Raw genomic sequence first — 25,841 nt, forward strand, 5'->3', positions numbered from 1 at the left:
ATCCAGGCTTTACTTGAAAAAATTTTAAATAAAATGTACGGGCCTGGGCCTCTATCTAGGCTAGTGGTTCTCAGCCATGGATGTGTTGGGGATCCTTTGTGGACTGGTGGAAGTGATGTGGGGGGGGGGGGGGAGTCGAAGGTTTATTTTCTTTTCGACGAAAACTAAATTGACCAACGAGCTCAGTGGTGCCTTTTATTTTTTTGATCTTCTGCGGATTGCTGCCGCAGTTCCTGTAGCAGGTCCTGAAACTGGGAATGAGTCAATGCTAAACTGACCTCCAAAAAAATGCGCAATTTTCTGAATTTTGTTTTAGGGGTGTGCAAATATCAGAATTTTCTAATACGAAATGAATATGAATACTTAAGCTCGAGTATTGAATTGAATATTGAATAATTATATGCACATGCATTTATTAGCAAGTTGGGTTAATTTGATATGTTGGAACATTGCAATTACGTTGTCCATGTTGGGAAAACTAGACTCATAAGCCATTATACTAAAACATTGTGCATTTGGGTCATGTTGAATTGCAAAACTTGGTCAATTCCCGCTAGCCTTATTATACCGCATCAAATGCCCGTAAACTCGCAGGCATTTGACCCTGTGCGAGTCGTGACTCTTCGCACTTGCTGTCATGCTTATAAGCTCAGAATTGAAGATGGCGTTGAAAAAAAAAAAAACAAAACAAAAAAAAAAGGGCACTCGTGGTCCATAAACCCGTGCCCCTTGCTACTGAGAGGCTGGCTTTTCTGCAAAGATGAGATGTATATGGCTAAATGTGCTTTGCAGGCACAATTTCGCCAGCAGCACGAACTTATTGCAAAATTCCGCACAATATCGCCCCAATATTCTTAGATAGAAACAAATGCTAAGGACAGTGTTTGCATCCCTACTTGCATCCCTACTGCCCATCATTCGCACACTATCAACCGCCATATTTAGCTCCTGTAAACAATATATTTCCAGAATTCCCTCTAGTATTATATGGACACTCGAAGTGAATTTCTGCCGTTGCCGTGATGTTCCGTATAAAGTCCAAACACGATAACATGGTCACCGTATGCTGTATGTGCGAGTGAAAGCTTGCGAGGGTCAGCCGACGATCGCGGCTGGACGATCGAGGAAGGCGGGGCGGAAGCGCGCCCTCTTCTGTCGCATGCTAGGCAGTTTAGCTTTCCAGCTGAACATTCCACCAAAATTAACATTCATTAAGCCAACCTGATACCTAAGACAAATACAGAGCAGAAACATTTTGAGGTTTAGAAAAAAAAAGTTTTACTTAGAACACCAAACACTCGTCCTAGTGTACAGCTCGTCAGGCAGAGGGGGGTGTCTACACCGGCTTGTAGTCCAGCTTCGATTCTAGCTTCTTGTTGTCGGCCACCTTACGCACTGCCTTCATGAAGTCTTCCTCAATGACGAACTCCCGGTCGGCACGAATGGCAAACATACCTGGGCAGAGAAGAAAAGCTTAGAAACTCTAGAAACAACAGTAAGGCTCAGCTAATGCAAATTCTCTAAAATAACCTGCTCGTTTATCTACAATTAAGTCGGCCCATCTCGGTGACTCGGTTGCTACGCCCGTGAACTTGAGATGATTGTCTAGCGGCCGCCACAAGATGGTGGATTTGATTTCCAGCCATGGCAGCTGCATACAAATGGGGGTGTTATGCAAGAACGCTCGTGTACATAGATCTAGGTGCACATTGAAGAACCATGCGTTGTCAAAATCTGTCTGGAGACCTCCAACTACGGCTTCACTCATAACCTACTGTGCGGCTTTGGGATTTTAAACTTCACAATTTAAATAAGTCCAGCTAGATCATCATGAACGAAATCACGTGAGCGCACCTGCTCTTAGAATCAGTGATACCGCACTACTTCGTCATGACATGTTCTTCAGACTCACATTCTACTTTACAAAGTACAATAACTCAGCCTACTTGAATTTCGTCCAAAGTAGTTAACCACGTTTATAAATGCTAGCAAGAGCAATCAAGCTTCTCATGATTACAATGTCTCGCAAGTTGCTGTAAGTAGTAGTGGTAGGTAATTCACAGCAGGCTCTCTTCAAGCTTACACAGAACGAGCTCCACGTGTCACAAGCCACCATGAAAATGACGTGCGCTTTTGTTATCCTGCCCACTTATAGCTGGCTCCTTCATATTTCAGATTACTTGCACATTCTAATCGCTATGTGGGTGTGCAAATGCTAAGTAGTAGATTTTGAATATAATATCGAATAAAATCATGAAGGAAAGGACAAATATCAAACTGAACATCGGTAAATTTAACACAGTTTAATGCTTACAAATTTTAAGCCAGAAAACCAGCTGCTTCATATACTTGGGAGTCCACTTTCATTGCGTAACACGTATATACTGCTAGCTATCCGTAACTTTAGTACTTAGGAATTCAGGTACACAGTATGGTATACTCTTTCAAAGGGAACACCAGAGAAGTATGCCAGTATTGATAACAGCTCGGCTGTTATACACAAAGGCCCTTTGAAGCTGAAGAAATGTCTTGAATACCCAATGAAGTTTTTACCTTTTCTTTTACATCTTGTCTGCTTATGCAGTACCAGCAAGCTTATAGCGAGTGCAGTGTGGAAGGCAACGCTACTTACCAGCTTCAGTGCACACGTTGCGCAGATCTGCACCGTTGAACCCATCCGAAAGCTTCACCACTGCCTCCCAGTCTGGAAAAAAAAGAAGAGGAGCCATCCAATCAGAACAAGTTGGAAAATGAACAGACGGCTGCAGATGCAACCAAGTCTGCCCAACTTGCCTTATCTGTGAGATAACAATTAGGACGCAGATAGATAGCATTGCTCTGTGTGTCGCGGCTGCCTGCAAATAACATCTGCGGACTGTCCTCAGCTTGCTGCCCGACTACACTGGCATGGCTGCCAAGTTGCAAGCTTAAAAATTTGTAACGAACGAACAAACAAGCAAGCAAACAAAACAAAAAAGCCATCAACACATGGCAGCAGGGGAGGGGAGAGAGGAGGGGTGAAGGGTGGATGGCAAGCATTTGTTGAAATCTTGCTCTGAGCCTGACCACGCAACTTTTATGGGATAGATACCGTATTTACTCGATTGTAATGCGACCGCGATTGTAACGCGAGGAGTGACGTTTCATTGCGTCCATCAAGAAAAAATAAAACCTGTGCAAGTAACGCGAGGGGTGACTTTTTCTTGCATCCAGCAAAGAAAAAAAAAAAAAAGAAAACCGCTAAAGTAAGGCGAGACCACCAGATGCATGAAAAAGTCGCAGCTTCGCCTGAAAGGCAAAGCATCAATTACGATAGCAAATTTACTAGTAGAGATCTATATGGAGTAAGGATAGTAGTTTTATTGGCTGCATAAACTAGGACACATTTGCTTACTAACTGAATTAACAAGCATGGCATGGCATCAGCCTGCACAAGCAAACATGAATAGATCACACTCGATGACCGCACACAAACACTGTCAAAACGCTGGCATGAGCAAGCGCGCCAGCAGCAGCGAGCGAAGGTTCGTGCGGTCTATCGCTTCAACGGAAATTGAGTGGCAAAAGCACAGCGCATACAAAGGTCAAAGCCGTGTGGAGATCGCTTTCAAGATACAGTGCGCGCGACAGCATGCAGCCACGCAAGGTACAAGTACGCTGGCAGTTGCAGCAGAGTAGTAGCCACACCCCCTCCCTCACGCGCTGCCTTCCAACTTTCGCGTGGGTGTCGCCAGTTTCCCTTGTGCCCGGTCGCAAGATACACATTTGGTGCCGCAGCTTAACATTGCTTCCCTTGTTTCCCTCCCATCCCCCCCCCCAACCGCCTTTCGCGCGATGGAGACGTTGCGTTTGCTTTGCATGAAAGCGCGCATCCCTCACGCGCTTTCACTCACACACTTCACTCGTTTACTAGAATTGGGTTCATCATTGCACTTTTTAGACAACTTGAATTTCGGTAACGCGAGGATCGACTTAAGGTAGCAAAAATCTGGAAAAAAACTCACGTTACGATCGAAAATACGCTAACCTGCGACAAGTCGTTTGTCAGCAAAAGCAGCAGGTGCATTAACAATAGGCTCAGGGAACATGATTTGTCCTTAACTAGTAGATCTGGTAGATCACTGGCGTTCACGCAAACCCACATTTTGTCAAAGAGACAAATTAATATTGAAATCATAAGCGGCATTCTAAATTAAAAAGATTGGAAATGCCTGTGTCAGTCAGCTGTCTATCTCGCTGAGACAAAAAGAATACGTGTATCTGTGCAGCACATGTCACAGGATTGGCCGGTAGGAAAGGCCAGCTGGAGTATGTTTGCACAGTTCAAATACTTCTTTGTTTGTAATGGTGTTGGTTTCACTACTGGGTGGTGCTTGTAAGAGCTGTTTTCTTGAATAAATTATCGTCCTTAAAAAAAAACACACACACACACACACACACCAGCTGAGAGCTTGCGCTCGTGTCGTCCTTACCTTCCCATCCGTCCATGTGTTTTCTGCCGTATGAATCGGTACCAACTTGCTCAGTTTTCAGTTCTTCCGACAGATACACACATTGTTAATGATGAATTTCATCGGGGACACTGAATATGAAAAATCAGCTACGCAGAAGCTATGCAGGGTGCAGGAAGGCTCGTGAAAGGGAATACCATCCACCTGACAAGCACCACGAAGCTACAAAGGAAATGAACATGAGAAACTCCTACAGGTTTTCTTTGTAACATATTGGGCAGATGACAATTTTTTCATTTTATGAACAGTCTTCCACCTATCGGGCTTCCGGAGAACTGATTTGCCATAGGACAGGGATACTTTTGCATCAGATATGACTTTGCTATAACAAAGTTCTGTTGCACAGGTTACAGCAAGCATTTGTGACAGAGCACAAAACAGCCTTTGTTTCCTTCTTCCCGTCTGGTGTTCTACGTCGCACAACCAACTCCGCTTAACTTTCACCTTTCTGCTGGTCTACGACTGTACCAGGCACTGTGGCATGCATCACGACCACTGGCTCGTGAATGCTGTACAATTTGTTGTTGTCTTCGTGGCTCAATTGGCCGGAGTGTCAATTTTCAGAAGTAAGGTTCCAGGTTTGAGTATGTTATTTCCTAAATAAATGTTATTTCCTTGGCTGAACTAATTTTTCGGACTGTTGATTTTTCGAATTATTTTTCGGTCTCTGCCAGGTACAGAAAATCGGTCAGCGACTGTAACGGGGAGAATTCACAATCTCGTGACAAAAACGGGGAAAAATCATTTGCTCTTGCTTCCACAATGTTGTCATGAAGCGTCACTGCAAGCAGCTGGACCCACCAATGCTATTGGCTGATTTCAGGATCATGAGAGCATTCTCAGCAATACATAATTGCTAATCTTGAATTAAATAAATGTAACATGTCTGCAATCTAAAAAAGAAAAAAAAAGTCTTTTTGTTGCCAGTCTACACATGAGAATTGTGCATAGCTGCAGCTGTTGTGCGTGGTTTCTGAGATAGCAGCAGTGTGCTGCATAGAGCAGTCTACTGCAGCCACTGTGGGGTGTCACGACGAGCCCTCAGCACTGTGACACTAAACTTTTGGGTGGGGTTTTGTCCTCTTGGCTTATAGCTCCCAGCGCGTGGCCGGAGGCGAAAAGAGAGAGAGAGAAAGTGAACTATCGGTGTGATAGTTCCTTATAGTTGAAGGATTCGACAAATTTTTGTGGCATGAGACAGGCGAGACAACATCCTTTAATAGTGAAGCCATTCTACGATTGCTTAGAAAAGTGCTTCAGGGCCCTTTTAATGCTTTATCTACAATGACAACCATTACTGCGGACCTACTGGGACATAACTGACGACGCCATACTGCTGCAATTTATGCTTCGATCGCAGCTGGCAACTAATTCTATTGCAGCAAAAAGGCGACTTGCTTGCAGGAATATTGCACGCATTGTGTACGTTGCGGAGAATGTTGTTAGCCATTTTATAAAAGACAAGAACAACTGGTCCCTTACCAACTTCGCCATGCTTTGTGATAGGTGTGGCATGGATCTTGACAATGTCGAGCCGGGCTTGTTCGTTTGGCAGCGGGATCTCTGAAAAGTCGAGCGAAAGGTCACATGAAAAACTTCTCGCCACTGCTACCACCGGGCACCAATGGCTCCCTGGGTGCTGCAGTCAGCCTGCGACTCCCAGTTGCGAGGCCTTAACATATGTTCCACGTGGACATGGCTAATACTGGTGTCACACGGGGTACCTTTTGATCATGATGGAGCACGAGTGGGATCAGATTTCTCGATGACCACTTGCCTTTCTTCTGCAGCTAGCACAAATGAGCCAGTGACTAGGTTCGATCGCGATTGAAAGTGCCTTTGTGACACGGGTATCAGCAAGCTGTTTCAACGGTCATTGAGCGAGTACTATCGTGTTGATGGAGTTGTGTGTAACCGTACCATAACCTCAAAGGCTTGTGAGCAGGGGGCACAGGCACCCTTGTCAACATCGTGTTTACACCAGTGTGCCACGAGCATTGTGTTCCAACAAAACGATTAGCTAGAAACTATTAATTAACCTCACCAAGCCCCCAGTGCATATTGTCTTGCTACCTACAGTCTGTTCGCGTAATCTTCTTGTTACTGCGGTTGAGTGGTGATGTCGAAGAAAATCCAGGTCCTGATAAAATAGATCAGATATTAATGTCCCGTCAACGAAATTAAAACATCGCATTTAGCTCTTGAAACTGGTCTTAAATATGTGCAGCTAAGGCTTTCGCAGAGAGAATCTACGCTTATGTCACTGAAGCAGTGTCAAGAAAAGGTTGCAAACTGCGAAGTATTTGTTACCGCCATGCGAATGGATTTCACAGAGATGCGCAACAAAATTGATGACTTTGAAAATAGAAGCCGCCGAAACAATATAGTTATTTACAGTCTCGAAGCGTTAGCACAGCTAGTGTCCAGAGAAATTCTTTCTGAAATGTTGGGCATCGAAGTGAAATCCATTGAGCGTGCGCACAGAATAGGTTTCAAGAAGCCTAACTGCAATCGACCGGCAATACTGAGCTTTTACGACTTCGCTGAAAAAATGTTGGTATTACGTAACTGTTATAAACTGAAAGATACACCCCTATCTATATCTGAAGATTATTCAAAGACTGTTCGAGAGACCCGGAGGAAGCTGTGGCAGGCATCTGCGTCGAATCACAGCAATGGAGCAAAAGTGGTTCTCGTTTACGACAAGCTTAAAATCAACGGTGAATGCTTTGCCTGGGATGAAATGGCAAATAAAATGGTTCCTGTGAAACATACTCGCACCCAAGGTGGTGGAAAGACAAGCTCTTCTAAAGCGTGACTGCAAACACAAGAACCTTTAACATTATTATGTTTTAATGCAAGAAGTATTGTCAACGAAATACAGCAGTTTGAAGAAATATTGCTTTCGTACGGTCCGGATGTCGTAGTGATTGCGGAAACATGGCCTAACACCGATATCCATGACTCAGAGATAGTGCCTTTATCCTACGCACTGCTTTGTACAGATCGAGATGGTCGTGGAGGGGGTGTGGCCATCGCCCTTATACGAAACCTTCATGAAAGGTTGTGGTGTAGGGTTCTTATTAATAACGTTTCCGTAGTGATTGGTGGTGTTTACCGGCGTCCGGTAAACATTACCTTGTTACCTGATGATTACCTTGTACAACTGCAGAATTTTCTTCACGGCTGTGTGAATGAGCGAACTAAAGTCATACTAACTGGGGATTTTAATATGCCAGGAAGAGACTGGGGTAATTTTGCAGTCAAGAACACTGAAGTTAAAGGTTCGGAAATTCTTTATGACATAATGTTTGGTTGCTCGTTGACACAGCTGGTGACAAAACCGACTCGCGTTCAAGGGTCATCATGTTCAGTGCTTGACCTTGGTTTTGTGTCCAGCTCCTTAACACTAGAAATAAGCATTGAAGAAGGTATATCTGACCACAACCTCATTTGTGAGGTACGCGTACGCAGGGATCATATCTATCACTAACAAACAACGAACCCCAGATGCCAGACGTAACGATATCAGAAACTGGTGTTTTTAATCTGCTTCTACAACTTGACGTTAAAAAGTCACATGGCCTGGACGAAATTTCACACATTTCTACGCTATGCTGCTCAGTTATCCCCTTTCCTACAAAACATATTCACCTTATCATTGGAAACAGCAGTGTTGCCAGCTGACTGGCTGTGTGCAAAGTTATACCTATCCATGAAAGTGGTAACAAACAGCTGATAGACACCTACAGACCCATATCTTTAACAAGCACATGTTGTAAGTTAATGGAGCATATCATAAATAAAGCGCACATGAATCACTTGGAGGATAACAACTTGCTTTATACCCCAACCAACACGGTTTTCGAAGGGGGCTTTCGACCACTTCGCAGCTTCTAGAAATTACTCTTGACTTGGCTACAGCTTTTAATTCTCGACAGCAAACAGATGCAATATTTATAGATTTCTGTAAGGCATTCGACCGCGTCCTACACTCGTTACTCATAAAAAAACTAGAATCATTTGGCGTTAATTCAAAAATTGTGTCTTGGATTGTAGCTTATCTCGCCAACCGCATGCAGTATGTCAGCTTTAATAATGCTGAATCTGACCGTGTTAAGGTGTTTTCTGGCGTAGCACAGGGATCTGTACTAGGACCAACACTCTTATACGACATTTATACTTGCATGGAACCAGGCGTTACAATGAGACTCTATGCAGACGACTATGTAATATACACTCTGGCTAATAAAGCGGAGGACCAAGGAAAGCTTAACAAATCCTTAGAGAATATTGGCAACTGGTGTAATAGACATGGCATGCAAATCAACACCGATAAAACAATGTGCATTATGGTTACTCATAGAAAAACACCTCTCCATTTTCAGCACACACTTTTCAGTACAGACATCAAACGGGTGAATACCGTAAAGTACTTGGGGGTCACATTAACGCAGTCTTTAAAGTAGGATGTCCATATCGATCAAATTTCTAGACGAGCATTCAAGCAACTAGGTTTTTTAAAGAGAAAGCTACAGTGGAATCTCGATGATACGAATCTCACGGGGTCACGAAAAATATTCGTATTAGCCGAAATTCGTATCATCGAAACACAATTAAAACTAGCTAAATTAAGGGGGGACGCGGGGATCAGATTGCGAAAATTGCGAGAAAAATCGATTTTTGAAAACCACGCGTTTATCTGCAACGCCTAATCTACGCTGCATCAAAATGGTTTGGCTGAAAACGCACTGAAAGTGCCCGAAAAAGTTTAATTCGTCAGTGCGCAGGGCGAGAAAACAGCTTTAAATCACGCAAAATCACCGCAGTTCAAGGAGCCATATTTCGTATTTCCCGACACCGAGCGCCGCCATCTTGGTATCGTTCGAAAGCTGAAAGTTTCGCCTTTCCGCTTCTCAATTCGTCCGTCGTCGCCAACTTGGAACAAACGCACAAACACCAAAGAAGCGCAGGTCTGCGATAGGTAGTCACACGGGCCCTCTGATAAAAGCGGGCCTCGCGATTGGCTGCCGTGCTGAAAGGCGTCTCTCCATTGGTTGCTGCTGTGGCAGGGGCAAGATGGCAACCACAGTTGTCTGCTTCGTAAACCACGCCGGCGTCTTCAGTTGACACACCGAATTCGGATTACTGAGAACTCCCAGGTGAGTGATGGATCGTTGCTTGTTGGCGAATAAACTTTGGACGAAGCACGCCTTCGGAATACGGAAGCGCTCCTACGGCAAGAAAAATACCGCGATTAGCGGGAGAAGCGGAGGAGCACCCGACTGAACGAGCGCAACCTTGCACCGTGGTTTACGTGCCGCGCTATCTTGCACCGTGACTCCAGCAGCGAAACCCACAATCGCCCCGTGCCATCGGCACCGATAACGCAGCTGACGGAAGACGCGCCAACGGAGGCTCCCGCGCCAACGGAGGCTCCCACGCCTCGGCGTACGGCCGCGCGAATCAGCTGAGATCGCATCTCGGTAGACATAGCTCGCTGCGACTAGGCAAAATGGCGCAAAAAAACGCGGCCCGAAGCACGGCAGCCACTCCGCCCGATGGCACGCGGAAAAGGAGGAAAAGCACCAAAGCAACAAAAGTGCCACGCTTCGAACTCTTCATGCCCATTCGCGGCCTCCGCGCTGTCCGGCGTCGTGTCCACGCCCCCGCATCAAAAGAGAAAGGGAGAAAGCGCGTGACTGCGCGCTGTTCTCTTTCGCGGCCGTCGGTGGGGCAGCATTTATCCGTATCAACCGACGCGGGTCGAAAATCGATTCGTAACAACCGTTTTCTAGCACGTTGCAAAGTAATGGGGCTCGGCCGGGACTGCACAAAAATTCGTATCATCCGGAAATTCGTATTAGCCGTGATCGTATCATCGAGGTTCCACTGTAGTTAGTACGTCCCCCCAGGTGAAACTAACAGCATACAAAACACTTATTAGACCCATCTTAGAATATGCAGCAACAGTCTGGAACCCACACTAAAAACACTTGACCGACATGTTAGAAAAAATCCAAAACAGAGCACTTAGATTTGTTTATTCAAAGTATGCAAGAATAGCGTTACTGCACTCTGTATGCAAGCCCGTATCGCAACTCTGGCTAGCCGGCGTAAGCTAGCCTTCCTAATTTTTCTTCCCCTTCTTTCTCACAATTCAGAAAATATAAACAAGGACGAATGCTTGAAATCTCCGAACCGTCACTCGAGTAGAAATGACCACGAGAAATGTATATGCCCCTTCCTCCCATGCTGTAACACGTTTAAGTATTCATTTTCCCCTTTAGCTATCAAGATGTGGAATGACCTGCCGAATCACGTTGTCAATGCCGAATCAGTTGACACATTTTTGTCACTTGCAGAACCTTATTTTGACTTACTGCATTAAGCCGCTAGTGTTCGGTGTACAAAGAGAAGCGAAAACAATGCATCCGCGCATGTATTTACACATTCCGTTCAAACAATTTTCCTTTTTCTTCTTTGTGTTGTCTCTATTACCGCTTTCAAACAGTGCAAAACCTTTTACTACCACATCCTTATTTATCCTACACGTTTACAAATACTGGTATGCCCACTGAAATATTCAAAAGTATAGTCCATTTATTATTTTGTTGTAGTCGTCCATGCTTACAATGTATTATGTCTTTCTTATTTTTTGTTCTCCATTAACATGGAACCCTCTGTACCTTGTATGCCCTCTCCTGTATAGACCTGAATAGGCCTACAGTATTCAATAAATAAAATGAATGAACACCAGTCCCATGCCATGAAAAGAACGAAAGTACACTGCAGCCAGCAACACCAATGTTGCCAATGTTGATCAAAGAGGTCGGACAGCTTTCCGTACAAAATATGCGAGCGACCTCGTAGCTTAACTAAAGGTAATACAATACTTGGCAATACATTTAAGAGCCCTACAGCACTACTAATGTGCTATTTAAATGGCAAGAATTTTCAAGTCTAGATGCTTTTGGGGATGCAGAGTTCTTTGAAACGGTGGTGCCAGAAGTGCTGGGTGTCAAATTACCGAAGCATTTAAATGGCTTTTGAATTTGCCCTGTAGCAGAAATACTTTTTCAGGTTCATAAAGTTGGAAAATTTCAAAGGCTATAAACTCGAAAGCTGTTAAGAAGTGGCTGTGAGACAAGGGTATAAAGAACCCTAATGGGTTTCTTTGGTAGCATCATGCTAAAGCCAAGTGCTTTACTATTCGATGCTCTTCAACCTGCATGGGCAATATTTCTTGTTTTAAATTTGGCTCTGGGAGTAGCTTTGGACCACAGGAGATTAAAAGAAACAAACAGTCTTGAAATGCGACTTGCCAATTTTGCGGTCGAGACGACCGGGACGCAGGAGTGCAGGGTCAAGGGTGTCGGGCCTGTTTGTAGCCATGATGATCTTGACCTGTCCCAGGGAGTCGAAGCCGTCCATCTGGTTCAGAAGCTGCACGCAGGAGAGACAAGAACGTGAAAAAGGTGAAACACCCTTTGTCGAAACTAAGGCGCACAACGTACGCAAATAGGAACTGAAGAAACACCTAATCTGCACACAAGCAACAGTTACTGCGCAGTCCGACTTCAGACTTTGCCTTCTAATACCTGCCAAGTCCTAAGATTTTTTTTTTTTACTGCAATATAAGCTCCGTGTCTGAGTGAGCTCTGCGCCATCAGGTGGCTGCACCATGCAGGCCGCTCAAGTTTACGCATCCGCCCCTCCGGTACAACGCCCAGTCCACCTGAGTTTACCGGAATACTGGACACGCTAAAACTCCCTATGGATACACATCAGGCATTCCCCTTCATATTGGTTCTGACTGTATGTGTGTGAGAAGCTCTCCTACCACTCGCATCATGGCGTGCATTGATTGACTCACTGGGTTTAACGTACCGAAGCAACCCTGGGGTTACGAGAGCTGCCGTAGTGGAAGTCTGCAGACTAATCCTGACCGCCCGGGGATCCTTAATGTGCACCCAAACACACGCTACATAAATGCTTTTGCATTTTGCTCCCTTCAAAATGTGGTTGTGGTGGCTGGGACTTGAACCCAAGATCTCGTGCTCGGCAACAGAACGCCTTAACTACCGAGCTACCGTGGCATACAAAGGCAGGGCAAAACATCAGCTTTGCTGCGAGTGGACAAGAATCAGGAAAACGGAGGGGCAACACTCCCAGGCCTACATTCACTACACATGTACAAATACCGAAAGTGAACAAGCCACCAGCCGCTGTCGCCGCAGCTAAAATGGCAGAGCGTCGCCTGGGTCATGCGGAGGTCGTGGTTTTCGGCTTGCTGACAAGTTGTCGTTTCTTCTGCTTTGATTTCCTCCTTCATTATTATTGTGAATATTTCAATTAGGAAAAAAATTAAACGGCTAATTTCCCCTTGTGCCTTCCTAGGCTTCATTGCCTACTTGCTTCATGCAGCTAAGCTGTGCCTCCGTTTGTTTTGCTAAATTGTCACTTTCTAGTCTTTTTCTTCCTTTTCTCTTTGTTGATGCAGTTGCAAATATGCTTGGCTCTCCCACAACAGGAGAGCAGTAAATTCTAGCCTTCGTATACCACGAATCAACAGCCATTCATTCTGGAACTTAGGGAAAGGTGGAAGATTACAATTAATGAGTCGCCGACCAATAATCTAGACATGCTCAATTATTCGCACAGCTTCACGGCACCACCATTTACCCCGTAGACACAATGTACAATTATGACCGAAATTTCCTACACCTTACAGTGCACAGTTCAACAATTCAAACTCTGCTCGCATGACCATGTATGTGTTCATTTCGTTGCCCATTGCCCATGTCTCTATGAGGCAGAAATAAGCTAGGGATACTACAGCTATAGATGGCAACGGCCTAGTAAATCGAGTAGACACCGACTGCACCCAAAGCATCGTACAAAGCCAAGACAAGGCGGTCATGTTAGGGCTGCGTTTGTGTGATTGTTGCATGTGCCCCACACACCAAGGTTACTTCCTTTACGTGGAAACACAATTTTGGGCCACTTCGTTGTTGGTTGTTACAAATGTTATCACTCAGAATCTTAACACTGGGGCTACTACAGCACCGGGCATCGTCTTGAAGGAATCCAAAGGTATTCAGGATAGGTCAAATAATAAATTTCTTAGTAAAATACAGGCAGCAAACTGGTAGTGGGCCTACGACGACGCATGCTTACTCAACGGCTGGTAACTATTATGCATAAGTGACCTCCTCCATATCTTTATTCAGGAACTGGATCGTCTCTGCGAAAACCCGCGGTTCTCCTGCACCAGAATCATAGAGACAAACCTTCCTTTACATCACCCTTTCTCCCTGTAGATTGCAAGAACTGCAGGAGCCAGCCAGAAAAATAATAGCAGGTTAGAGAGAGGGGAAAGGCCTTACCTCCATGAGGGTCCTCTGGATCTCTCGGTCGGCGGATGTTCCTTCAGAGAACCTACGGCCACCTGGAGATGAAAAAAATGACCAGATAAGAGAACAGCAATGATTCCGTCGGTGAGAAATTAGGACATCCTTTCATCAAAAATGATTTACCAGATCAGGTCTGTAGAATGAGCACCAAATTTACAACACAGTACTTCGGAAGTTGCCTAGTCCTTCACTCAGCCAAACAGTGAACGTTCGCAATACACAGACACAAAAGCAGCTTGTGATAGCCATTTATATAACAGCAGAACTTTTCCTTTATAATGAGGAACTCCACCTGTCCCGTTCACTCTGTTCTACAAAGAGGACGTCAAAATTTCACCTTTTGAATAAAAAGGCAACAAACTTAAAAAAATACTTTTTTTCTTTCAGAGTTTTGGCTTTATTGCGAGCAGCTTCTGGCTAAATGTCCTCGGCCCTACACTGGATGATAGGCAGCAGGCGTCATTTGTTGGATTAAAGAAGGAACAGAAGACAAGGAAAAAGTTTGACACTCAATTCACACTTTTTGGAAAGCACAATCAGAGAAAAAAGACTGATGGAAAAATCCCTGCTACAGTGTGGTATCACAGGAGCAATGCGAAAGAAATGAATGCAATGCACACTTCTGCTTCACGCTTGGTGAGAACCGTCTGTAGTAGTTCCACACGAAGCCAAAGGCAGTTTGTGGTGAAGCTCACTTTCGGTGTTCGTCGCCCACAGACAACAAACCTACTGCTGAAAAAAGTTTACGCAAAATGTTTTTTTTTCCCCCTTTCCTTCAATATCCTTATTCCTGGCGTATTTAGCACATTACAATGAAATAGAAACATTTTTTTCCAGATGTTATTGTCTTGCCCCTAAAGGGTAAATTCAAGCATGTGTGAAAAATTGATCAGCAACTGTAGCTGGTCAAGGACAGGTGTTCTGACCTCATCTGTGTTTTACATTTGATGTATTAAACGCATGCATGAGACAGCTGCAACATGTGTCTTACATCATTTCGAGCCGTGTACAGTCAAACCTTGTTAATACGTACCTGCTTAATATGCACTTGCAGTTTAAACGTAGCTGTGAAGATTCCCCCACCCAGCCTCCATTGAACCCTGCGTATCGGCTGACCGCTCAAGCCGTAGTCGCTCACTGCCCACCAAACGGTTAGTGTGTACTATTTTCTTTCTCGTTCTGTATGTACAGGCACAAAATCGGCAAAATCTCCCCGTGACAAACGTTCAATTCCCGATTTGCAACACCCGGATGACAGTTGCCAGCGATAGTGACTTTAAAACATGGCCACTATGACGTATTTCCTGCTCATACAGCTGTTGTGTGCGGACCTCATCTTCAAAGCGGTCTGCGATGTGAACAAAGTGCAACTAATGCGCTGCGCTTTTGACCTTTAGTTCGCGTTGAAGCGAGAGACGACATGAAGGTAAATTCGCTCACTGCTACTGCCGCCGCGCCTCCTCACTCCAGCGTTTTGACGGAGTTTCTGCGGTCATCGAGCTAGATGTGCTCATGTTTACCTGTGCATGTGTTACACTGTGCTTGTTAATTTAGTTAGTAAGCGAATGTTTACAAGTTTATATGACCAATAAAACTACTATCCTTAGTTCGTATAGTTGTAATTTTCTATCGCAATCGATGCTTTGTGTATTGGGTGAAACTGCGACATTCTTTTTTTTCCCTTCATTCCGCCATTGTGCTTGCGGTTGTGGTGTTGTCGTAGTGATCTGTTCGAAGATGCCATCGTCGCGGCAAGGCCACCACGGCGGCAAGTGAAGATGACTGATTTTTTGCTGCCTACCCGCAAATAAAGCCTGTCCGAGTGTGTGTGTGTTTGAGAGCATCGTGGCATAATTCTTTTCCGAACAGTAAGTAGCCGCTAAACTGGCACTGGCGGTTAATTCGTACGTCGTTTAGTACGTACCTAATCGTCGTTCCCGGCCGACTACGTGTTAACGAGGTTTGACTGTAAAGGCCACAGAGAGTGCTCACCGATGGCATCGATCTCGTCCATGAAGATGACGCAGGGTTGATGGTCGCGGGCGTAGTTGAACATCTCGCGGATGAGTCTGGCACTCTCCCCAATGTACTTGTCGACGATGGCACTCGAAACCACCTGGAGGCAAGAATGCAGGCTCAAAGGTGAGACGGCTGCGCGGCATCACAGAAGCTCCTCACGTGGAGGCAACTGTGCGCGCAAAACGAATGGCTAGGGCACTGTGAAGACAGGACACACAGGGCTATGCACAAAGGAACTTGGTCCTGCTTGGTTCTCTACACTTGTCACAGTGACATGCCTAAAAAAAAAAAGGGATTGTCCTATAGCCTAGATCCCATAGCTAAAGGACACGTCATAGGCTAAGCAGACGTGTAGGCAACCAACAAGAATCCGATATATTTTATTTCTGAGGGCACGCCAAAATTAAACCGGATTGACAAGGAAGACAAGCGGCTAGCAACTCTGCCTCAACTTCTGCGTCAGAAAATTATTTTATTTTTTCATGATTCGGGCCCTGAAAACAGACTTCAAGTAGCCTATCGTAAAAAGACAGCTACCTAAAATTGAGGGCGCACATGCGGGCAACCCTCTTAACACGTGTGTAAATAAATAAATAAATAAATAAATAAATTTGAAAAAAGACACAAATCCGAGGCCACCAAGGCACTCCTTAAGAGTACTGAAAGCTAAAGCATTAATGTCCAATCGAACGCCGCTGAGCGATCCTTGGAGTTAAGAACTTCTCAGGGGCAAGCGAGCGCCTGGAGACGTTTGGTGCATTTCGATTTGGCTTTCCCAAGGTGCAGTTAGAACGCAGGCGAGAGCTTGCGCGGATGAGGAATGCGCCGATACAGAGGCTTCCGAGAGCGAGGACGACGTAGCGTTGCAGCGATGCACTCTCCCCTCATGCAACACCTGGCGTGCTACTGCGGCAGCTGGTGGTCCCCTTCGCCCGCTCTGCTCCGCCGAGGCACGCTCGTGCCGTGGTGTCGCAGCCAATGAGAATTTACCTGCCACTTTGCTGCCACAGACGACAGACGCCGGCTTTTTCGCTCAATGAGCCATTTGACGCTTTCGCATCAATAAATAAATAAGCTGTGTGTAGAAACAGAACAGGAGAATGCACCTTGAGGAAATTGGCTTCGATCTGGCTTGCGACAGCACGGGCGAGAAGTGTTTTGCCAGTGCCCGGGGGCCCATACAGCAGGCAGCCCTTGGGAGGGGTGATGCCCACACGCTGGAACAGCTCAGGGTTCAGCAGGGGCAGCTCGATCACCTGAGAAGTGGTTGGTCGCAGGTAATTGCAAGCAGTTTCGTGAGTGACAGCCTTTCAAACAATGCACCAACATGCATCCACATACAAAAAGATGGACACTCGGTGCCTGTGTGTGTGTGTGTCTGTAAAGTAGTAAAACATTAAAGAAAATTTGCCAAGGAAGGTAACCAGCTTTAAGGAAATCGAGCTGTGCGTAGCCTATGAAAAGCTTCTGGCTACTCCAAAATTAGCACAAACATTTCAGTGATTTGGGAAAATAAAGATGATTTGCATTTAATAAACTATCCTAAGAATTATGTTGCCAAACATTATGTTTTTCCGTATTTTAGATCTCTCTTCAGCATACCTTTCCATTAATACATCGAACTAGCAAGAGGCACCAGTGCTGGTGTTGTGGTTTCCGTGTTGAACAAGGGATGGCGTTAAGTGGGAACAGTACAGGTAGCAGCAGACGCAAATACCATTTCGTGAGAGGCAGCAGGTGAAAAAAATTTGCTTGTATCGGCAGCATGTATGATGCCATCGATCTTAATAATAGAAAAGAAAGTCCTTTTCTTAAGTCCCGACAGTTGTCTTAGGGATGTTTTGTTCAAGTAGAAATCCTACACATGCTCACCTCTCGCAGCTCGCGGATCTGCTCGGAAAGGCCTCCAATCATGGAGTAAGAGATGTTGCCGGGGTCTTCGTGCGACATGTTGTACACCAATGGGTCCACCTCCCGAGGAAGGTACCTGGAACCACCAGAACGGGAAAATTATGGACTAAGACAGTAGGCGTGCAACAATCAGGTCTCCCACAGTGGCTTCAAAGGGTTTCAATCTGGCAAATCCCTCAAGTGCCAACTGGCTGCTGCTGGATGGGCAGCTTTCTGATGCAGGCACCACAACTGTCTCACACAAGGCACCAGCCATTAACGCTCGACGTGGCCATCAACAGCTAGTATGAGTCAACAATTTTGCAGCGAAGCTGTTAAGGAGAGTTCCACAGCCATTTTCATTCGCAGCGTGATCAGTACGAAATGCTAATCACAGATAACTATAGTCCCAAACTTTTGCTTTCAAACATTCTCATCAATGATTATAAAATACAAACGTTGCCTTAGGTATATCTCGTTGAAATAAACAAAACTAAGTTGCAGATCTTTTTTAACCAGGAATCGATAATTTGTCTTTTTCACATCTAATTTTACAGATTCCAGGTTGGAAGTCAGCTAGAAATTTGTAAGGCTGCGGCGGCGAAAGATGTCGCCACAATGCTGCGATGGAGCCTGCGTGGCAGCTCTAAGAGCAGCCAGCCACGACTGCGGTTGAAGCAGCAGAAATGCAGCACTGCTGTTGCGTTCGAGCGAGGCCATGAGCCAGCAAACAGAACCTTAGTACTTCCAAAGGGCGCAAGGAGACACATACACAGCTTCGTTGTCTTTTGATGTATCAATTGTCTAATTGGCATACGTCTGCGAAGAATATATTTTTATGGCTACCCACCTCATGATTGTTAGTGTGGTCATATCCAGAGCCACACGTGTCCCTGGCTTCAGCTTGGCCTTGTCCAACTGCCGTCGGCATCCGACCACATAGCGTGGGCCATTGGTTGCCTTTACAATGACTGCGAGACAGCATAAAAGAGCACGCTCAGGCTTAATGCAAGGGGACAGACGGTGAGAAACTGTGTGATGACATTGCACAAAAGAGAGAGAGAGACAGAGAAAAGCACATATGAGAAAAAAGGAGCACTCACATTTTTCTTCTGTAAGTTGCTTCAAAACTTCACCAACAATCTGAAATTGAAATAATGTGCATTTCAGATGACATGCTTCACATATTGTACACGTCTGGGAAAATCCCAGTGGTCCGTCTGGAACAGTTCAGATGTTTGTTTTGTTTCCTGCACCAGAGAATGTTCATGCCAACTTTTCGTTTCCTTGGTCAACTTAGGTTAACTTTCCCGCGGTGGGCTATTTCGGTGGACCCGAGAGGCCAGACTCAGCGAGAAGCTCACGTAAGTGCTGCAATACATTGCGTTGAAAGAGTGGACTTGTCCTGCCTTACATAAAGTTGGCTGCAAAAAAAAAAAAAAAAGGTTGATTTATGCGAAGCCGGGCCACACAGCCTGGAATTCAAAGTTACAATCTGCAGTCATTTCTGCGAAACCTACACTGTCATTCATAAAGTGCCATGCTTTAAGAGAGCAGCAATGTCCATTTCTCATGAAACCTGCCGCCAATACATTTCCGAAGCCGAGTGTACCCGATAGACTGCTACCTAACGCTTCAGTTGACAACAGCCTTGCCATAACTGGGGGGTCCTCTTTTAGCAATGAGAGTAATTTTACCAGTAGTTCCAGTAATACCTCCATCAGACAAGCAAATTTAGTGACACTTTCAGTGAGTGCGCTTAGCCATTAGTGTCACTTGCAGGCTGTGACGTGTCACTTGAACACACTGGATGCACAGGAACGCACTCACCAGTGAGTGCTTTAGACAAACTTGCTTCGCTGTGCTGAAGTGTGTAGCCTAGGTAGCAGTGCTTGTAAAATAAATGCTTACAGCAGCGTCGGCAATAATACTAAGACCACTTTTTTTGCAATTTAAAATGTTATGAGTGTGTGACATCAGTGAAGCCAAGTCTCAGACATTTATTTTCGGCAGACTCCACCATCTTAGATGACCCTGTGCATTTTGGACATGTTCCTTGTTTGTATTGGCTCAAAACAAATAGATGTGTTAATGGGATTAAGGTATTTATATTTTTGATTGCAAAGGTTCCTGTAAATAAGAATTTATTTCGGAATAAGACGGTAACCGTTGTAAAACTCAAAATGCCGAGAATCAAATCAACCTCTATGGGTTCACATATTGCCACTTTCATCAATCCCGAATGACATTTCATTTTGCTGACTAGTACCCTTCTGCCGAAGTGACAGAAAATGGGCTCGCTTCCAACTGACATTTTTTTTTTTGTTTTTGCTGTTGTCTGGTGCAATTCAAGAAGTTCTGGTCAGCAATTTTACAACTCCTACTACAATGCAGGCATGCGAGAAATATCAATTACTAGTGGGTTTTTGTGCACATAGTTACAGTCTGCCTGCCACAAATTTGACCAAAGATTTTATCCCAAAATGCAAAAGCACTGAATCAAGTAGGTGCCCCTTGTCTCTCCATATAAGTTTACCTGGCCAACACTTTGAAGAGCCTTCAGGTCATTCTCAGACTTCTCATACTGTTTGTTCAGTTCCTTCAGCTGCTCTCGCACTGCAAGGGAATAAACGATCATAATGTCATAACATCATCACATAGATAACTTTCCGAGATAACATCGCCGATATACTGTTTAGATAACGCTTACATGCTTCGACTGTTTTTTGTCGAAGCTGCTATATCGAGGGCGCAATAAATGCAGCGTACGTCTTAAGCATACCTAATGCACGCGTTGCTTTAGACGCTACACGATACGTGTATTGCTAAGCGCAACACAGGTAACTTTTCCATGTAAAGCCGAGGTAGGTCGCAACGCAAACCAAATGCGACATGTCCGTAATATATTTCGTTTCTCTGTATTTTTTTGCGGGCCGGGCAAGCTATTATAGTGCAAGCGCTCGCGCATTCTGTCACAACGTGCGCGATATAACAGGTTCGTTTTGTTCAGCGATCTTGATGAAAAAGAAACGGAGTGCTTCGCGAAGTTTGACGGGGTAACCAAACAGAACAAACAAGGTTTGCTTAGAGACGTGTCCTGGCACAGTATAAGAAGGTTACGGGCAAGGAAGGCGATAAAACGATCCATTCATTCCCAAGGAAGCATAATACACCACTCGTCAGAGACGACTGCTAGCAACGCAGGCTATCAGAAAACGTTATCAGCGTGCCACGGACTTGAAAGCCCAAATTACGACACCTATCACTACACGCGCACCGAAAGCACGGTACACACAGCAACCCGAAATGCGCTGGACACGAAATACAAGCGATTTCGACTGACGTGAATCAGCGTTATTTTGCAAAACTGAAAGCCCTGCGTAAGCGGGGTTTGTTATAGCCGCTAACTCGGCAACTACGACCCAATGGCGGCGAGTGTTTCACTCACTTTCCTTGAGCCTGCTCTCCACCTCCTTGTGCTCAGTCAACTTCTTTCGGTAGTCTTCGCGATATTTCTCGATTTGCTCTCCCGCAGGAGCCACCGGCGGGGTACTCACTGCAGCAGCCGCCATGTTTTCTCTTTTTGCTCCGACTGGAAATTCGGATGTGGCTTTGTCTGGGCTTTGTCTCCTACGCTATTCCTGCGGCTTGTGACGAAGCTTCGCTCGACTTTGACCTCATGGCATCTTCGGATGGTCCTTTTCGAGCGTGTTTTCGATCGTCCAAGCTGGCTCGCTGCAGTAAAGCATGGCTGGAGCAGCGTTTCTTCCACAGAATTAGCGCGTATTTTGACAGGCACGCGTTACTGGGTCCCAGTGGTCATTACGCGCCCTGTACCATACCCGTCATCCACGTAGCAAGCGTACACCTTCAAACCAGCTGCTATCATCAAAAACCTTCACGGCGCCCGAGTCGTGCTTTGTCAAGCGAAAAAAGGCAAGCGCAACCAGGTAGAAACCCTCATGTTCAGACAAGGTGTCATGTGTTTGAGAACCCTTTCATATGGCACTTCCTGTTTTAATTGAGCTTAATGTGCATTATTTACAAGTATGTGAAAATGATGGTGAGCGAGCTACAGAGGCCAAATTAATCGTGCATGAAGATTACTTCATGTAAAGCAGTGTAAAATTCAACTGACATCGAATACCGGGCGTCTACGTGACGTACAGCTGCAATTCGTTGCTCTGACATGCAATTTGTACCAATGTGGGTAGAACTGTGGGTCAGTCACCGCAGCGGCGTGCTAGTACATCATCGATTGAGTTGGAACAGTTATGCAATGTTTTGCTATCCCAGTGGCCTAGTCGCATTCCGCGCAGAGATTGTCCCCTGCTCCCACATACGCTGTCATGACGTCACGACAGAGTATCCTTCTGAGAAACGAAACCGAAACAAGCTTTAAAAACTATTATATTAAATTATTTCGGCGCTCTGAGGCTTCTCACAATCTTTTTTTCTATGGTTTAGAGGTTTAGGACCTTAATATAACGCAAGAAAAATGAATAGTCGAAAATATCATGTTGAACTAATTGTAGCCTTTGCCGCTCGCTCTCGGAAAGCTAAATTTTGCACTAAGGTTTAGTCCGTTTAAGTTTTACATATTACATTAACACGCAATAGTGCACTTGCTCATTCTGTATAAATGACAAAAAAAAAAAATATCAGTTGCGATTTACCGGTAAATGCGAGAGAAATGCGTAGCATTGCGTCACACCTCTTTCTGAGGTCCCGGATCCATGGTTTAAACCGCGCTTACCACGTCGTAAGTTAAGTTGTTCAGGGGTTCATTCGAAACACAGAGAGAAATACGTTTATTAAATAATTAAAAAATAGAAAATTGTACATGTATGAAAAGGCAACCCCAGTGGTTCTTCCAGTGAGGTAAGTCCTGCCTTTTCGAAGAGCGAAGTGCAACATACGGTGGTACGGAGCAGATCCCCTTCAAGCACGCACGCACGCACACTTTTAAGCTCCGCTATCACCTCTATACCTCTACCACGTTGCCGGCTTCCAACACTTCCCACATACACTTTGCCTTTCCACTTTGACACTCCTAAAAACAAAGCAATAAAACACCACACACATCAAATGATGCGCAGTCGGGGTGCCCCGTGGAGCGCACGGCAATAGTAAGGATTGGTCGTGGGTGTTCATGCGTCTCTCAACAAAACGCACTTGCCAACCAGGCAAGAGAAATAATGATCGCGTCGATTTAATTGTCGTTCCGGACTGCCTAGAACGCTGCGTACACGCCAGCGCTCGCTTCCTGAAATCTAGCAGTGCCTCGAGCAGTCCTGGGAAGTCCGGCTATACAACTCTTAAGAATCCCAGCTGGATCGCAAGAGGATCCAAGACTTGTATCTTATGCCATATTCTCAAACCATCTTCGACTCAAGGGTAGCAAAGGTCTTCCTCCACTCCACCGAGTAGAGTTGATGCGTATGCTTTGGTAGCATATGCACTAATTCTACCACCATAGAGCTCCATGCTACCACCGAGTAAAACCCTTTTTCTAGGGGCTTTATCACCGAGTTGAGCAGAGCGCCACTCCTCGACTGCAGAAGACGTTGCGCTTCTCGAGAATTGACGCGGAGTGGCAATTAAGCGCAGTGGCCATTCTGTCGAGGGACGGCGTTTCCATCGGCGACGAACGCGTCATGCGACTGTCCTCAACCACGGCCTACAGTGGACGCTTGCAAGGAAACGCGTCGAAACGCGAGGGAACGCGAGGAAACGCGTATTCAGCTGGGGACATAGATAGGGGCGGTATTCTCGGGCGTTCGCTACCGGATATACTTTCAGTTTCGAGAGATTTCACGCGACGGGCGTTAGTCACGCGATATCTCGCGAAACAAAGGATTTCCGAAAGTGATCACCCGAGCTATAGCGACCACTCAAACGCAAACGTCGCAAACCACAGCTATGCGGCACCTGTGCACCGTGATCCCCGTAGTCGATTTGGTGAGACCTCTATATTCAGAAATTCATCTTAACATGAACCCCCACGCAGTATACTCGATTTAAATGACGCCCGTCGTGAACGCACCTAACAGAAACGCAATGAGCGTCTTGGGCACGTTCACACCAGGCGTCCTTTAGATCAAGTCAAGCATGGGCTTCAAGTTAAGATGCATTTCTGAATACGGGGGGTAAGCATCTATGTAGTGTCGTGGCTCATCTGCGTTATACACCTTTCGGTACAGCCGCAGAGGCAGGTACGCGCAGTCACTACCCAAATTGCTGAACTATTTTGAACACCTATACTTACACAAATGGCTGAACTATTTTGAACACCTATACTTCGCAGATGACAGCGCTTCTTCGGTTCCATACGCCGAACGAACGAACAGCTTGGGGAGATTATATATCGTTCCCAAAAGACTCGTTCGCATTCGTAATTTGTTCACGACAGTATCCACGGATAGTGGGCGACAGTTCAACTCACCTTCCTTGAGCCTGCTCTCGACCTCCTTGCACTCGGTCAACTTCTTGCGGTAAGCTTCGCGAAGTTTCTGCAACTGCGGTGTCGTTGAAGGAGCCGGCGCAGGAGACGGCATACTGTCCCGGCAGAGTGTTCGGCGACACTGTCGTTTCCGCGACTGGAACGCACAACGCGGCTCTCCACTCTTTTTCGTTCGGTTTGTGATCTCCACCAGAGCGCGCGGCGCGTCTGTTGCATGGCAGGAGGCAGCACGCGCTCCGGCGCGAGACGACGCCATTTATGTCTCCTCGCAAATCATGGCGCGAACGTACGTAACACGAGGGAAAAGTAGGCAGAGAGAGAGAGAAAAGTTTAATCTGTGTTACACCCAAAATAAAATATAATATCCAGTGTGGCCAATCCCCCTCGTGGGTACGAGCCATGCTTTGAGGCAACAACAACAACAACAACAACAACAACAACAACAACAACAACAACAACAACAACAACAACAACAACAACAACAACAACAACAACAACAACAACAACAACAACAACAACAACAACAACAACAACAACAACAACAACAAAATCCGGATCCCACGCATGGCAACGATGGAATGACCATGGTGTGACGACGGCGGCGTGGTGACGACGAAATGTCAACGCAGTGGCGACGACATATGCAGATTCAAGACCGCGGCATGACAACGAAGGAATAATCACAACGGAATGAAGGCGTAATTTTTTTTTTCTTGGAGTGTAGCTACAGATTTGACGTGTCGCTACAGCTTGTTAACGAGGAATGAAAAAAAAAGAAGCTTACAGGAACACACATGAGAATCCCTATTGCGGAAATATCAATGTAAAATTAGAATATAAATAATTTAAACCTTCAATATTCTCTCCCCCGTCTCTCCTCTCTTTAAGCGAAGCTTTATAGGCTCGCAAGTCTTGGCGGTGGTGGTGGTGTCACGCTGAAAAGTGGGCCGATCCTGGTGATAGTGCAGAAAGGGTCCAAGCTCAATGGCACATACGAGGGACAAAAAGAGAGAGAGAGAGAGACAGAAAGAGTTAGTAAGGAAGAAAGAGAGAAAGAGATAGAAAAGGAAAGATAGAGAGGGAGAGAGAAATAAAGACAGAGAGAGAGAAAGAAAATCACCACGAAAGTCAGATACACAAACGACCAGCTTTGCTTACTCCCATTTTCTCGACAGGGGAGGGGCTGGTGATCTTTTTATTGTCTTACGGTCTGCCACCACGCATTTCGGGAGAATCGCACGTTTCTCAACCATTCCACCACCACCACTTCACGAATCATTTCATTTCAGGCGGGTCACTGTCATGTGACCCGCCGTGCTTGATATATAGTGTTGGTCTGTTAAGCACGAGGTCACGGGATCAAATCCCGGCCACTGCGGCCGCATTTCGACGTGGGCGAAATGCAAAAACTCCCGTGTACTTAAATTTAGTGCACGTTAAAGTATCCCAGGTGGTCCAAATTATCCCGCAGTCCCCCACTACAGCGTGCCTCATAATCAGATCGTAGTTTTGGCACGTAAAATAGAGTATGGTGCAGTATAA

At 45.5% G+C, this 25,841-nt stretch overlaps 1 protein-coding gene across 2 annotated transcripts; it reads right to left on the reverse strand.

The window, feature by feature from the left end:
* Nucleotides 1–1,266: 1,266 nt before the first annotated feature.
* On the reverse strand, nt 1,267–24,439 carry LOC119458081 (26S proteasome regulatory subunit 10B). Of its 2 annotated transcripts, none has more exons than XM_037719894.2 (12): nt 24,282–24,439; nt 20,373–20,452; nt 18,940–18,979; nt 18,687–18,807; nt 17,819–17,933; nt 17,053–17,202; nt 15,920–16,043; nt 13,901–13,962; nt 11,837–11,957; nt 5,994–6,074; nt 2,633–2,704; nt 1,267–1,455 (listed from the first exon to the last, which is right to left on the reverse strand). In XM_037719894.2, the coding sequence occupies exons 1-12, from the start codon at nt 24,391–24,393 to the stop codon at nt 1,337–1,339; spliced, it is 1,197 nt and encodes a 398-aa protein (XP_037575822.1). In that variant the 5' UTR covers nt 24,394–24,439; the 3' UTR covers nt 1,267–1,336. The 2 variants fall into 2 exon arrangements, with proteins under 2 accessions (XP_037575822.1, XP_037575821.1); XM_037719893.2 differs by lacking the exon at nt 24,282–24,439 and adding an exon at nt 21,285–21,443.
* Nucleotides 24,440–25,841: the final 1,402 nt, after the last annotated feature.

Source organism: Dermacentor silvarum, chromosome 7 (assembly GCF_013339745.2).
Source record: "Dermacentor silvarum isolate Dsil-2018 chromosome 7, BIME_Dsil_1.4, whole genome shotgun sequence".
NCBI lineage: Eukaryota > Metazoa > Arthropoda > Arachnida > Ixodida > Ixodidae > Dermacentor > Dermacentor silvarum.

Bases quoted from the DNA above. Each gene is read 5' to 3' on its own strand.
- LOC119458081 (XM_037719893.2), bottom strand. From the start codon at position 21,408: ATGGCGGCTGCTGCAGTGAGTACCCCGCCGGTGGCTCCTGCGGGAGAG. The intron at 20,453-21,284 runs GTGAGTGAAACA...ATTCCCTTGCAG, and splicing joins GGAGAGCAGGCTCAAGGAAA to TGCGAGAGCAGCTGAAGGAA. The intron at 13,963-15,919 runs GTGAGCACTCTC...TTTCATCTCCAG, and splicing joins GGACGAGATCGATGCCATCG to GTGGCCGTAGGTTCTCTGAA.